Here is a 16397-nt window from a genome sequence, read left to right as displayed (position 1 = left end):
AACCGTGGACCGGTATTGTGCTTTTGATACGAATCGGATTCGAATCGACGCCGACTCGAGAACGCGGATTTTCTAATTAACCGGAGCTTTGTGCGTTCTCCGTTTGAAAATGATGTAGACTCCGGGCAAGGGATGCAACCGGGATGCAAGGAGGGTTGATAGAACGGTTCCGCTGCATCCGGCAGCTCTCGGATCTCATTACGAGAGAGAGAGAGTTCCCTCGATCCCTCGTGAAATAAATTCTGTTGGAGGATTCGTTCCCGCCGTGCTCGTCCCGATATTATCCGATGCAATTTAACGTCGGCGTTCCTCGAACAAAACGCACGCAACGCCGAACAAAACGAATCCTCTTGTTTCGAGACGGTTCTACCGACACGCGCTGCTTAACTGGGTTTTACGGTAAAAAAAGCTGATTAAAATGAATTCGGCCTGCGAATTTGTACTAGGTACCATGTAACTGGATTACTCAAGTGGATCGTGAACAGCTAAGCTGAACCAACGAAACAATTTAATCAGAAAATGCGGCTTGTTCGTGTCTTTGTGAAAATTTCTTTGTTTTATAATTTCAATGACTTAACTTTTAAGTGGGATAGATTTTCTATCTGATTTGCAACTAACAGGAGTGAGATAAAAATTTCTTTCTTTATATTATCATTTTAATAAGTCGAGAGCAAAATCCGCAGTCTAATTATGAAGAATTTATCTGAGCTTAACTGTGGTGTGTTCTTCGTAGCATTTTCATTCCTTTATCATCTATAAAATAAGGGCGAGTTACGTAAAAATTGATTTCCTCGCTTACCAATTCTAATAGGCTGTAAATAATGTCAGCATTATTAAATTCATCTTTCTTCGATTTTGTGTTCTATTTTTCCATGAAAATTCGATAAAAATGAATGCACTTGTTCTTTTCAAGATATTGTTACGGAGAGACTGCTGGGCAATGACTCTCGAAGTAATAATAGAAGAGAGGGTCTGTTACAAATTTGTTATATAAACTGACGATGAGGGAGAAGTCGCAAGACAAGCGTTTTTAACAATGGATTCTACGCAGGCTCATCGCATCGCGTCGCGTCGCTGTTATTTGCTCGAGAGAATTAATATCTGGCTCTGTCGGCCGAGCGAAATTAATTCCGGTTCGTTACTCGCAACGTAACGAACTTACGTCGTTCTGACGCGAGTTGACGATGGGAATCGTTGAATTGGCACCGGTCGATCCACGATTTTATAACGCCACGCGTCGATAAGAAAAGACATGGCGGAAATCGAAAATTTCAACGAACCTACCTGCAATTCTTTTAGACGATATTTAACGCTTTGGCTGCCCAATAATCCCAAAAATCCTAAAATGTAATTTAATCAGTCTAATGAATACTGCGGAGTTGAAGCTTGTCATAGTGATTGCTTCTGGAGCTCTTCGTACAAGTCCTAATGAACTTCGTAATTATATTACATGAGAAAAATTCATTTCACAGAAATGGAAGCTGGATGAGAATGTATTTCTTCCATCAACCATTTAAATAAGTCGAAAATTGTGTAACAATATTCTCAAACTCTTCTGACGTTTTCACCATTTTTTCCTATTCGACAATTACATAAAATTCCTTGTCAGAGACATTTCAAGCAGCAAGAATAGCAAGCGTTGTATTATAAAAATAGCAGTGTTGCACACAGTGTAACTCTCACAACTAATTACCAAATCTACAAAGTGCTATGCGACGCATTCATGAATACGCGAGAGGGGGGGGGGGATAAAAATCTCTGTGACAACGATGCGAGAGAATTAAGCACGGAGACGCCGCCTGTGGAAAGCAAAGCGAGTTTAGTGAGTTGGAAAAATGATTCCGGCATTTACTGCGTGACCGTACGAGTTGCAGAGAATGTGTGTGTGCGAGAGAGAGAGAGAGAGAGAGAGCGTAGTTGGTTCGTTTTCGGTTCTCTTTAGGAGAGCTAAACCGCCACGGGTTCAGCCCGTGAAACGTAATAAGGACAAATGGCCAGGACGAGGCTGTATAAAGAAACCACGGAGCTGCTGGAATAAATGGAACACACTTTAGGGGAGCCTCCGGTCTGGAGAAATACATAAGGATAACAAGGGCTCGCGTGGCGACGTAGGACAAGACCGAGGATGGAATTTATGGCGGCCGTTGCGCCTTCTTACTTCTCTTTCTAACCTTTCTCTCTCTCTTTCGTGACATTTTAATAAATTAAAATTGACGCGAGACGTCATTTCGCTAATAATGTACAGGGTGAACCACGAATTGTGATCGGTAGAGATCACTCTCTGTTATTAGCAGTTCGATCGAAAATTCGTGTGATTGTGTCAAATTTTTTGTAAAAAAATATTACAGCAGCAATTTTTTTTTATGTTATGATACTTATCGAATTCGTCTTGAAATCCTCTAACAGCCAGGCGAAAAAAGTTGTAGGTGTATTTGTAAAAAAATGAAGGTGACGAAAAATTATGAGAAAAAGAGTTGACAAAAAATTTGCTTTTAATCAGGTGAAAGCTCTCTTGAAACCACGCTATATCCCACAAAACATTTTCGATCGGACTGCTGAGAACAGAGTAATCTCTACTGATCACGATTCGTGGTTCACCCTGTACAGGGTGGTCCATTTATCTTGAGACAGTCAATTATTACGGAAACTAGCAGGAATATGAAAAAATGTTTTATATAAAATATTCTTCATATGAAGGCGCACATTTAATGGCGTTATGCACATCTTTCCATAATGGCCCTTTAAGGGTCAGATGAAGGGCAACTTCATTTTTTTCAAATAGAAACCCATATTTTTTATTTCATATTCGTATTCTACATCGAAAAATAATAATATTTCGTATAAAACATTTTTTCCCAGCGTGCACGGTTTTATTAAACAAATTGTGGTGAATATTCCAATATTTGTAATGACAAAAAATATCAAGTTTGATCTGAAGTCATAAAAATCTACTAACAATAAGCGGTGACAGGAATACGTGTGTAGTACATTGAGCATCGTAGGTGGCGTTATTGCCGCCTACTGGATGAAGATTCACAATACATGTTGTATGCCATTGTGCAAGCTTTGCAACATTTATCATGGTATCGTTAAAAAATGGTAAGCTCAGGAAAAATATGGATTTCCATTTGAAAAAATGAAGTTGCCCTTTATCTGACCCTTAAAGGGCCATTATGGAAAAATGTGCATAGCGCCATTAAATGTGCCCCTTCATGTGAAGAATATTTTACATAAAACATTCTTTCATATTCCTGCTGGTTCCCGTAATAATTGACTGTCTCAAGATAAATGGACCACCCTACCCTGTATAATGAAAGAAAATACTATTTTCTTCGCGTGTTTACTTTTCCATAATTCGCGCGGGAAAAACAGCCTACTTCTCCTTGCGCTTCACGGTATGCCAGCTCCTTAAACTGGAGCAACGAGCAACTTCGAACCACTTGTTAGTAGGCCGCTGTCTGACTCCACACGAACTCTAATCACTTTCGATAGCGACTGGCACGGCCCCCGACTGAGTTACGGTCGGCAGATAAGTGAAGTTTTCGCTCACGCAATTATTCATTTCTTTCGACGACCACGCGAGCCCACGCAATACTTCTCTGAGAAAAATCATTTGCTCGTTACACGAGCCTTGTCTTGCTCGACTGGTTATTCTTCCTGGCATTGATTCTGTCCTGGTGGTCGGTGGCTGCCATAATTGAACCTCGTGATCTTCGTTTCAGTAAAAGAAGAACCGTTCGCATCGTTAGCGTCATTTTGCTGACCGATATCGCACCACACAATGTTTATCCATGTAAAGAAAACATGGAATCATCTGTGTTGTTGTTCGAGGTATTTTTACTCGTTAGTAGATCTTTGTGCAAAATAAGAATTGCATAAAGATCACTAGAGTCAAGTAGAAATTTCCTTCTTTCTATATTTCTTTTAAACTTGTTTTTCCAAGCTCATTATAATTTTAGGAATCCGTTTCTAATATATTTCTGGCTAATTTTCTTATGTATGCATAAAATAAAGGGAATATAAAAGGAACAAATTGACAGTTTGATTAAATAGAGAATTATTACCGAGCGTTTAGACGTTCTTGATGACACTTCTTTGACATTTTCGGAACAGCCGCCGCGCCGCCGCTATCGATTCTGCTAAATCCCGATTCGCGACCGCAGCGCTAGAGACCCATACGCGCGAATTAATTTGATGAAAGCTGTGTCTCGAGTATTCGGGCACAAAGAGGATCCACGTAACGAGCGTTTTTCAGACGACGGTGGAAAAAAACCGACGGGAATCGAATAAACGAAACGAGGAGCTGGTCGGCCCCCTGTAAATGTACGCAATGATAAATAAGAGAAACGCGAGACCACCACTCGATGGTAATTGGACTTAGCGAGAAGGTAAAAAAGCGTCTCGATGAGGATCGGTCTCCTGATAGATAGAGAGAGGCGGAGAGCGATAAAAACACATCGGTGTACGTAGGAGACAGTGGAACAAACGAGAACGAGAGCTGGATCGCGTGACCCGTCGCGCTTCCGATGCCTCGGCCGATTAGGCCAGTCAACCTAACCCAATTAACGAGAAACTGTTTCTCTGAATTTCTTTCTAATCCCCTATTTCCACTCATCCCTTCTAATCAAACGCGCTCGATGTGTGTATTTAACCTTCGGCGTATTGGGTTGATTTCGACCTAGATTCTTTCTATTTTTACTTTAGGTTGTCGCAAAAGTTCTGTTCGCAATGCGCAAGTTTAATATTGTAAAAATATGAAAAACTGTGAATAAAATATTGGGAATTTTTGTCGATGAGAATAAAAATATTCATAAATGATTATAGACGGAAGGTTTACATTCGTTGAAGGGTTCGCTTCAAGTGTTCAGAAATCCTGCAGGGTTGGTGCATAATCTATACCTTGTCTCTGGCGCTTATCTCCTACGCACTATGAATTATTAATGTCTCGAATTGCATTGGCTCGTAGGGATTATGTTTCCGATACCCATGAAAGACCACAGACACTAATCAAAATCATAACTATTTTAATATATCACGGTGTAAGAGTTAATTTAAAAAACCGATGACCATTCGCAAGGGAAATTCCTCTGAAAGTGTCCGGCCACAGAGAGAGCAGCTTTTCTACTTACTCTGGTCGTTATAAGTTCTCTTTACTTGCGAGTTGCAAGTACGTTTTTAAATATAATTAATGAACGGAGATCAACAGGCCAATTAGAACGTGGAACTGCGGGAGCAAGTAGAAAAGTCAACCGAAAGCCAGACAATCGTAGAATGCCTCGAGTGTTGAATATTTTTCCACGAGACAACAATTAAAGGGTAACATAGGTTTTAAAACTGCTGTGAATTTCATTTTGTGTTACTTGTATCCGATCCTACCACAAAATCAACGGGACACAATTATTAAAGCGCGCTTTTATAAAAAGATTTAAATAGTAAAAATTGAAATAGTAACACAGTAAAAGCAACACGATCTTTATTCATCTGGTTTGTAGCGGATTAAAGAGAACAATATGTATCTGCGAAATTAAGTAGAAAAGTCAACGAATAGTCGGTCAATCGTTGACTACCACACCTGTGGATTGAACTTTCGCACCGAAAGCAACAGTTAACAGCTGTGTTCGAGCATGGAGCCATATCTAACGAGAATTTTGTTTGTTTTGCAGGATGTTGGGCGGCGTGGGAGGCCGTCACATGTCTACGCGCCGGCGAGGCAGTAGCTCGCTGGTGCGTGGAGGTGTGGGCACCGCAGGGTACAGTGGAGCTTCTGGGAATGCCAACAACGATCCGGTTGTTTTACCACCGGATGCGCAGAAATATGCCGCAAGGAGACGAAGGGCAGTTACCACCAGCGATCACAAGAGCTGCGCCCTTGTGCAGACTCGCGTCAAGATTGGAGATATCATGTGAGTCCTTTGCGATCGGTATCAAAGTCGGTACAAGTAGAATAAGGCACGTAGAAGTCCTTTAACATGCTACAAGTGGGTATAATCTATCTCTGTCTATACTGACAAAAGTGGAGGCAGAAAAACCCTGGTATCCTCTCTGATAGGAGTAATTGGAGTATTGAAAATTTAAAAACTACCCCAATTCTTGCGATAGTGGCGCCACAAGTGTACAGCGCCGTTACACGTAGCGGCGAAACGCTGAAACTGTTCGCCAAACGTTATCGACAGTCGCTAGAACATAGATAACTCAGATGACGCTACCAGTAACATCTCGAAGTTTAAGACCGGCGACACCCAGTGATAACGAAATTTCCTAACAGTTGAGCGTTTTGCCACTATGCCAACGCCAACGAGCTACAAAATTTCTGTTGTACCGACCGAGAAATAAACTCCGGGATTTTACTGTCAGCGGCATCTGTATTATCGATCTTGAACCGACCGTCGATAACGTTAGATTTTCAGGAGCAGATCACCGACGAGATACTATTAAAGACTGCCAGCCTCATGGGAGTTGGCGGGACTCGAATTTTTCGGTATTTCTTACGCCCTCTAGTATATATTCTGGCTCCATCCAGAGAAACAGAAGGCCAACGACAGCATTTTGTCGGTAAAGAAGACCACTGAGGAGATTCTCGTCGCGATGCATCGGTGAGAATGCGAATTATCACGAAACTATATCGATTATTATTAAATGTTACATTCTCCGCCATATTTCAGACGATGTTTTGGCACTATTTTAGCAATATTTAGAACTTTTAGCGATGTGGTATATCAGATCACTGTAACTTTCACGTTATCCCCGCGCCCACTCGCGCCCACTTACTGGTCCCGCGGAATAACACAGGGGCTGGCAGTCTTTAATAGTATCTCGTCGGTGAGCAGATGATTCGGATGCGGTGTATCTACAGTAGCATGCATTTTTAAACTCTAGCGTCACGATTTATGATTTGGGATTTTATTACATTTAAACTCTCCGCTGCATTGAAAAAACAAACAAACCAATTCCAATCGATCTGGAGTTGTAAAACGATTAATAGGGCCCGTTCTGTGCCAGATGGCGGCAGGCAAAGGTTGCGGCTGACCATGGCCGGGTATGCACTACTGCGGCTGAATTAAAATCTAATGCATCGAGGTGTGTGCACTCTCGGCGTGGACGGGAGTCAGGTCCCATTTAGACTATCGATTGCCGTTCGATTGTTTGGCCGTTCCCCTTTATTTTTAGCCTGGACCGTGTGGCGGGTTCCGATCGCGCGCTTATTAATTCATTTACAATTTTCAACCGCGGCGCCCGATGCTCCGTCGTCGTCCGTACGTCGGCTATTCCGCGGACGTTTCCATCGACCGGCTCTCGCCGGGGCTACAATAGGATCGACGTCGTCCCGTAGATTTTCCGGAAATAGACGGGTCACTGATCGGCACCCAACGATCAGTCCTCGCGACCCCACGCAGCGCGGCCGTCCTCTTTACAGCGAATAGAAACGACTCGGTGAAGCGGTCCCGTGCAATTTTATCGGCTACGACACCTGTCGCGGCTGACCGTTCTAGCCTCTTATAAATAGCCCCCGCGAAAACTCATCAACGTTACCGCGGAACCAAGTCTGCGCTATCGCCCGCCAAATCGTCAGGGTTCTCGACCTCCAGATCCTCTTCGCTTTGAAGAACACGGATTTTTCTGGAGGTCCCGATGCTTCATAGTGGCGGTTGCGGCTCTGGACACCCAAAACCAACTTATTTTATCTTTTCCGTCAGTCATTATGAAACTGCACACTTCGGGACTCTTCTTTTGCTAGTGTGTTGCTGGACACCTAAATCCCAAAATTATTATGCCATTACTCATTACGGAACTGGACACGTTAAGACTCTTCTTTCTGCTAGATCTGGCCACGCCATAGGTCCCAACTAGCGTAAACGACTTTTTCGGGGTCTCTCATATTCTTCTCCGTCACTCTGTGTCATTACGACAGTGACTCTGCACCCAAACCTCAAGATTGCTCAAATCCTGCTACTACAATCCATTCTCCAAAAAAGAAGGCTCAGAATTCACCAATGATCTCCATCCCTCAGTCTGAACTACACATTCCAAATTAGACTTTTGCTTTCATTAATCAGCACGCTGACTCCCAAGGAGCCAAACGTTAATACAACGATCTATCAAAGAGACCCGAGATTGCATTCTTCAATCGTTCCGAAACTTCAGGTCTGGTTTCTGCGCAAGCAACCAGCTCTATCAAAATCAACCCAGTCAGAGAAACGACAGGACCATCAGTGTTCCGATCTGGGGGACGGCGGCATTTCCCGGCAGAGCCCGCGAGAACCCGTAAGATCGAAAGTAGAGCTCGGGGAAGACCCCGGTGGCAGAGACACGTCGTCGAACGCGACCGCGAAAGGAGGTCGCGATCGAATTCTCGCGGCTCGGTCGTCGGCTGTTCGACGGACAAATTCGACTCGGAGAGGGCGCGGGGAGTTTTGCACCCTGTTTCCGGTCGCCTTTGGCCCCTTGTCTTCCTGACTATCCCCGTTGGCAAACCCAGGAACCACTATCCGCTAACCAACCGTGCAGCGCGTGAGAATTGGTGGAGAACCGATTTCGGTTCGTGTGCCGATAGTCGAATCGTTTGTCGACTTCTGATCTTCGTAGCTCTGCGAGTTCCTATGCTGATTGCACGTATGATTTTAGGAGAAATCACAAGATCCAGCTGATCAGTAGACCGGTGGAACTTCATTATTTTTATGATAAAATTTGTTATAAATATGTTTGCATTTGTGACGAGCAGCATTTTAAGATGGGAGCCAAATGGACATTTCTTTAATCGTTTTAGCAAGTTGAACATAGGTTCAATTATTGTCATTTTTTACTATTATATAAACGCATGAAAGCCGACGATCTAGTTATACGATATTGGAGCCACACTCGACAACGTTTCCCTTTCTTCAGTAATTTCACTTTGTCGAAAGTAATATATCGACGTTATTCAATTATTTCAATTTTCACACCGTGCTAAATTGCAGATACTCATTTTCCTGATGAACGCATAAAATCCGCAGTCTATCAGCCCCGGCACCCTCGAACTTCCCTAATCTCCATACATGTTGTTTTACGAGTACTCCCGATCCTGTTTGTCGAGGATCTCGATGTCAAATCGAGTCGAACGGAATCGAATCGAGTCGAGTCCGGAGTCAGAGTCGCGGAGTCGAGTCGCCTCGGTCGTGTGTTTCAGGCTGGTTGCCGGCTGCCGCCGTGAATCAATACCCGCATTGCGCGTGCCACCCTTCCTTCTCTCTCTCCCGTTTTCTCTGGCGTTCTCTCCCTCGGTCTCTCGGACCTCTCCGTCCCACCCCTCGGGTTCTATTCGCTCTCGTTTCCCCTCCCCGTCTCGGTCTCCCTCTGTTTGCACCCGCTTTTCCACCCTCCGCCACGTGTTTTCCTCCTCCTCCCTCTCGTTCGAACCCGAGCCGAGCCCTTCGCTCTTCAACCCTCTGTCGTCGTCGTCATCGTCGTCTTCTTTTCTACTTTCGCGTTCCGTCTATACACCTATCTTTCTCTTTCCCTCTGTGGGATCCTCTTCTTTCTTTTAGCCCCCCCCCCTCTCTCTCTTTCTCTCTTTCGTGGCTGCTCCCAACCACCTGGCTCCGGTTCGAGGAAACCTCCAGCTCGCTACGAAACACCGTTTCCCCTCTTCGTTTCGCCAGGCGGATTGCGCTAGCTTTCCTCGTGCTATCGCCGCAGGGGGTGGCAAAGGGGTAGGCAGCCAAGGGGCGAGAACCGGAGACAGCCCCGAGGAGAGAAAGTGACGAGCATGGGACGCGTGGAGCCGGTAGAACGACGAGGAACCAAAGGGGAGGCCGGTTGCCAACCAAACGGGGTTCCACACCCCCGACCAACCCCTCGCCAACACGATAGTTGCTCCGAATGACGAATTGTAGTCGATTCTCTTTCGCTACTCCACTACCCCAATTCGTTTGTTCACCATGAAAGAAACAGCCTCGCGGTTTAACCCCTGCGTGTCAATGACCAACATTCTCTGCGATAGTCGATGACGTTGCGCTTTACATTGTTGCATACGAGACGCCCAATTCTTAACAGTAACGTTAAATAAATCTTTGTAGAATGTTATTCAACGCCACAGAAAATTTCGAATATTAACTTAAGGGTTAAAATAAGATTGGTCACGCCATCCTCGATAAATAAATCAAAGTGTAGAGTGTTCTGTTGAGTATCACGAGGATTTATTAAATATTCATTTTATCACGTTATATATACCGTAGTTTCTTATTAATATTAATATATAATCATATTAATATTAATAGTATTTCCAACAATTTTAAAAGCGTAAATATCTTCCTTTACGTAATAAGAAACGAAATTATTAGATTACGTTACCGGGGGTGGCTTCATGGTCGACAATTGAAACGTTTGAAAAATTATAAAATAATCCTCTGCATCCGAGCATTGAGTCCGGTGAATTTCTATGGTTCTCTGAAGCAGTAAATAAATTAAACTCGGTCGAATTAGGTATTAATGGTAATTTGGGGGAACCATTAACCAACACGTTTCCGGAGAACATTGCCGGATCGAGTCCGTCGATCGAAAGGATTGCGAGGTAGACGGATAACGCGCAATGGTGCATCGAATGCATCCTCGTGGTGGTCACGTTGTCAAAGTGCACGCGTACTTAGGATCGATTTCTCGCTCGCTCTCCTCTCCTCGCCGCGCCTCCACGCTTTTGTCCCTTTTCATCCCACTTTCGCAAAAATACTCGTGAATTCACCGTGCACGGGCCGGAGCGGCTCGGCACCGCGAGGCAGGGCGAGGCAGCACGAGGCGAGGGCATAGAGGACAGGTGGGGCAGAAGGGAAAAAACCTATTCCCGACTAGGCCAGCCCCGTCCCCGGAGCTTCTCGTGCACGAAAAAGCGCAGGGACCGGAGTAATTAAGATAATTGGCCTAATAATTTTCGGCCGAGAGCGACGTCACGCGATACCTCGGCTTCTTTCAACGTCGCTCGACCAGACTCGACGATACCAGTCGGAGAATCTTCGATCCCGAATGTAATCCTTCAACCGTCCGACTAAAGACTCTAGAAAATTTATTTTTTCATATGAAATCGCTCCGCTGGTTATCTTAGAGACTTGTATTTATGAATACCTGCTTTATTCTCATTGTCAAGACATCGAACAACATTTCTGATACAATGCGCTTTGGCTTCCACTAAAATTTATTTGAATAAATTCATCGTTAATATAAAATTCAACTGTATTACTAAGGTACTAACTGATTATATTCGAGATAGCGAAATTATATTATAAAATATGGTATATACTTTCTTTCAACAATTTGTTAATGTTCCTCTAAAAAATATTACAAAATTTCTCTGAATGTCCATTCTTTACTCGCAAATATATTCATTTATAGTCTTATAATGACAATTTGCGCAAACATGTTAAATACAGACAGGTTTTAAATCGGCAATTTAAAAACAATAGAGGTAACTAGGAGTCCCTGTGAGTAAAATTTAAGTCAAGCCAGTCTACTCATCATATCATAGAAGAGTTAAATAAAATATTGCCCGGAAGTAGAAGACTTCCATTTACACCCCACTAATAAATATTATATATTATATTCACATATATATATACATAATATACAGTAAGGAGCATAACTGATTCCACACACTTTAAACCAGAACAAGTTTTTTATTAATGGACCAAACGACTTCAATTTCTCTGTAAGGCTAGAAGACTTAGTTTAGTAAATGATGTGTAAAAAATATGTTGAAAAAATGTATTTGTACATAATTGTGAAAAACAGTAGTAAAAATTGATTTTTACAACTTTTTTAGCTGGCCCACTAACGAAAATTTGGTAATTGTATAGAAAAGTGGGTGCGTGTGAAACACTGGGTGGGTGTGTGTGGTGTCAGGCTGGCTCTTTCCGCCCCCCCTGTTTTCTCTCTTATCTCTACAGCGTCAAAATGTAAACAAACGCCGCACCGAAACAGTCTACGTTGCAGCGGAGCGTTCACGAATACGAAAAATTCAATACAGTATTCGCGATAGTTTTTTGCAAATATCTCGAAAACTAAAAGCGACCCCCCTATATTGGAACAGGAAAAAACTGTTCAGAATGTGTTGCTGCATAACATATTTAAATTTCATCAAAATCGGAGAGGGCAGTACTTTTTTATACAATTATCAAATTTTCCTTAGTGGGCCAGCTAAAAAAGTTGTAAAAATCAATTTTTACTATTGTTTTTCACAATTATGTCCAAATGCATTTTTTCAACATACTTTTTACACACCATTTACTAAACTGATTCTTCTAGCCTTACAGAGAAAATGAAGTCGTTTGGTCCATTCATATAAAAGTTATTCTGATCTAAAGTGTGTGGAATCAGTTATGCTCCTTACTGTAAATATCATCACACATAGAGGATGTATCAACAAATTTTAAATTACACTTGGCTACCCACATGAAAAGCGAACATTTATTTTCATCTATTATTCGACAGAAGAACAAGACATTTGAAGTCTGCCGCGGATTTGTCGAATTACCCGGGTCGGAGCAGACCCAGCCAGAGCCTATGCGAATGGTACCACGATGCAGCAACGAGTTATCTCGATCGAAATAGTTAAAGACCGAACGGTCGTTGGCGGAGGGCGGAGAGTATCCAATATTGGGTTATGGTGGCTCTAGGCAGAGCCGGCAGCCAGCCGGGCAACGGGAGCAGGTTCGAAACTTGGGCAAACAGCCATTAGTAATCGATACTAGGGTAAACATCGGGCCGCCGCTGCCGCGCACCAAGACGAACCAATTAATTTGCCGCTTAATTCGCATCCCTCGCGAGCTGCGCCGCCGCGCCGGCCGTGCAGACTGCAAATGTTTGCGCTCGCGATTCTACTGGCCTGCGACCGATCCGCTTCGAAAAGTGATCGATCGCACGTCGCGCTGGATCGCGATCCAATACACTAATTTTTCCTGTCGAATCGTTCTTGAAGATTGTCTTACGTAAATGCCAATACACTAACTTTTCCTAAATTAATTATTCCTGTCGAATTGTTCTTGAAGATTGTCTTTTGTCATGGTTGATGAGAACAGACACTAGAGTGAAAAATTAAAGTACGCTGTCTTATTGTTTATCATGCTTCATGACTGTTAAGGGTGGAAATAAGTACACTGTCTACATCTCGCAGATTTTATGCATTTATGAGCACAATTAATTGATATATGACGTCGTTTATCTGTTCCTAGAACTATTGTATACATATACATTCGGGGAACCATATCTTCGGATGTCGATATGTGACGTCATGATACAGAAATGAATACTGTTCCGAGAACCATTGTTTTAAACATTCCAGGGACCATCTCTGCCGGTCCTATTACATTAATCTCTGCGATATCTTAGGTTTACAAACAGAGATAGAGCGGCGGCCCTTTGAATCCGCATGACGACAATGACTCACGTTTTGGTATAAAATGTACCGGCAAGCTCCGGACCATCATCAGTCTAAACCTAACTTCTGAAGAGAGAGCATCTACATAAATATCGTTTAAAAGATATCTGCCTGTTTTCTTTATTATAAAATTACCTTGATTCCCGAATAACCAACAACAATGATTCCAACTCGAACGTTCGTTTCGATTTCTGAGAAGCTCCGCGAATCGTTCCCATACCGATTCGACGCTCGATTTCCGCGAACAGAAGCGTTAGATGGACGCGAAACGTTCCGGGCCAAGGTTCCGCGGTAATTTCTTCTTGATCGATGTCGAATATGTTTCGCGGAACACTTTGGACAGTGTCCAGAGTGCGAAATCGCGGCGCGTTTCGGGAACAGTTACCGGAACGGGAACATCGTGCAAGGACGCGGAGACCTTTCAGTTCCAGTTAAAGGATCGAATCCTCTTCTCAAAGTCCAATTGTTTTCTTTCTACTCGATTCTCGCCACCGAAATTCAATTGGAAGCTGCGCGTATTTACGCGACTCGAATCAATTCAAATCCCTCGGCCTTCATTAGCAGCCGCCCCTCTCTGTCGGCGAAATTTCCCGACGATTTCCTAGGAATTTCACGGTTTCCAATTTCCACTTGATTTTTCATTTATACTATTTCGTCTCTGTGAAACTTGTCAAATTTCAAAAACAAGTTGAAGAATACTTTTTTTCAACAATTGTATGCGACATAATGTAGAGATTAATACAAACTTCTCCTTTTCTAGTTTACGGATGTATCTTTTTGTACACATAAAATAACAAAATTCTGTAGCTAATTGTTCCCCAAAGAAAATGTTAAAATGTCGATTTTCCTGCTTCTCACTATCGTCACAGAATTTAATAAATATCTGGATGTATCGAGTCGTAGCAATTAGTTTTTAGTAAGACCCTATAATTGGCGTTTACGCCCGACAGTGTGCACGTCAGGCATCGTGCAGGCTCTGCCTCGTTACCGGCTTTAATAATTGTGCATCCTGTTGCACTCGCTAACGAACGGACCCCGCTGCTAACCTTATACGCGAGAACGTGGCCAATTTCGTCGTTGATCTGCGCTCGGAAAGGTCGGGGGTCAGAGGGCGTCGGAGAAAGTACGGGTTCCTATGGAGTTTACGGGGCAAAGGTTGCTCGAAGTTGTTCGGACACGGTGCTAAAGGTCCTACAGCTTTTAATACCGCTTTAAAGGGTTTCTAAAATTGTTTGGCTCGCTGAACTATTCGGTGTGATACAATTTGTGTCACATACAATCTTATCTGTAGCATAACTGAACCAAAATATTATTTGTCTCTCTTTCCATTCTCGTATTTTGGACAATTCGTGAAGGGTTAAAGTGTATTTTACCGAAAAAAGAAGCGTCGGGTTGAAATTTCTTTTCACATTTCGGCCTTCGGCTAACCCCTTAAGCTCTGACACCCATTTAAGGTCGCCGAGAGGGTTCCTAGCGCGCCTACGACCCTCTCCCCCCTTTCTTGTACTGCGCAAGATAAAGTAATCGTGAAAGTTCGCGGAGTCGGCGGGGGCAGAAGGGGCGGATGAAAAATTCTGCTCACGAAAGCACGAACTTTCCATCGGGCCGGTGGGTAAGTTCTCAACGACTTCTCCCGCTGACACGAACAACTCCAATGAGCGTATTTCAAAGAATAATTGTTTCGAAGAAGACTGCGGAGGGTGCCGCGCGTGTACGCGTCCTCTCCGCGTGACGTCTTGGAAATATCGCGAACGACGCCGGCGACACGGTGTGCTCGACGCACCTAAATTTGCTCGGAGACCACGCTCTCTGCCCTGCTTATCGACTGCTCTACTCTCTCTCTCCCTCTCTCTTTCTCATTTGCTCTTGCTCTCTCTCTCTCTCTCTCTCTCTCTCTCTCTCTCTCTTTAGCTCCCTCATACTCCGTTTCTGTTCGTCTCGCTTGCTCGCTGTGTTCGAGCGCGTACGGTTTACTTCGACCCATTAATCGCGACCGTCCTATTTCTGTTCCGACGCAGTTCCATCCTTCGCACACGCGTTACAGCCTTCAGAAGGTCGTCCTGCAACTGCACGCTCCCTTCGGTTCCGCTATAATAAACCTAACCAAGGCTCTCGAGCACGGTGGTCCGTCTACTAGTAATCTACCGGGAAAAAACGCCCGAAATCACCCATCCAAATTGAAAGTGTCGAAAGTACGCAAATTCACAATACAACTGATTGAACCTATCAAGACATTCCGGAAGCTCGATTCAAATCTCTCTGACCAGTGTTTTGTTGTTCCAAAGTAGTTAAAATAATTTCACTAAGCAAATAAGTAACAAAGTTCAATGTTTAATTTACTGATGGTAATAGTCGATACTAGTTATTTTGTGTAATAAGTCACAGACGCAGTTATGAGTTTTCTTGAAAATGATGTAGACGTATATCGAAACGTCGAAAGTTTACTTTAAATTGCAAAATTGCTTTGAAGTGAAATTGGATCGAACCAGTGCGCCGAGAGCATCATTACATCTTGTATCACCTTCTCCGACCAGTTTTGTGAAAAACCACTGGCCAAATAAATAAAACTGGACAGACATTTAAAAATGCGATAGAATCTGTCGTTGAATCAGATACACGTTGAATAAACATTAATGGCCTTGTTGAAAACCACTGCACAATTAAATAAAGAAAGATAGACAAACCAGAAATTTGAATAAAATACCCTGAACATTCAATTGAACGAATGCATTGAAAAGACGCGATGCTCAAATGAACACCAGTGTCGTTAGAAACCGCCGCCGAATTAAATGAAACTGGAGGAAGATGCTGAATCTGTGCGGAATTAAATAAAGCAGGAGAGACATTGAAGACGCTGGAATCGTTCGGAAGCTTCTGTGGGATCGATTGAGCATTAAAACATGAATGAAAGGTGTACTGAATGGAGTGAGACAAGAGCATCAGTATCGCTTAAGGATTTCTTTTAAGGACACGTGTAAGGCTTGCTGTTAGCAGCAGA

General features: G+C 43.2%; 1 protein-coding gene across 19 annotated transcripts in view; it reads left to right on the top strand.

Annotated features, from left to right (window-relative positions):
* The window catches only part of Cac (calcium voltage-gated channel subunit cacophony), a 192370-nt gene that overhangs the window by 45378 nt on the left and 130595 nt on the right, over positions 1-16397 (top strand). For all 19 annotated transcript variants that reach the window (XR_013009585.1, XR_013009586.1, XM_076430215.1 and 16 more), the window contains exon 2: positions 5664-5903. Coding sequence is in view for 17 of the 19 variants with exons in the window: in XM_076430215.1 (XP_076286330.1) it covers positions 5665-5903 (239 nt within the window). In the remaining 2 variants the exon portion in view is untranslated. The remainder of the gene's footprint in view (positions 1-5663; positions 5904-16397) is intronic.

The sequence above is a fragment of the Lasioglossum baleicum genome, chromosome 1 (assembly GCF_051020765.1).
Source record: "Lasioglossum baleicum chromosome 1, iyLasBale1, whole genome shotgun sequence".
Lineage (NCBI taxonomy): Eukaryota > Metazoa > Arthropoda > Insecta > Hymenoptera > Halictidae > Lasioglossum > Lasioglossum baleicum.
This window is presented reverse-complemented; position numbering and strand designations above follow the sequence as displayed.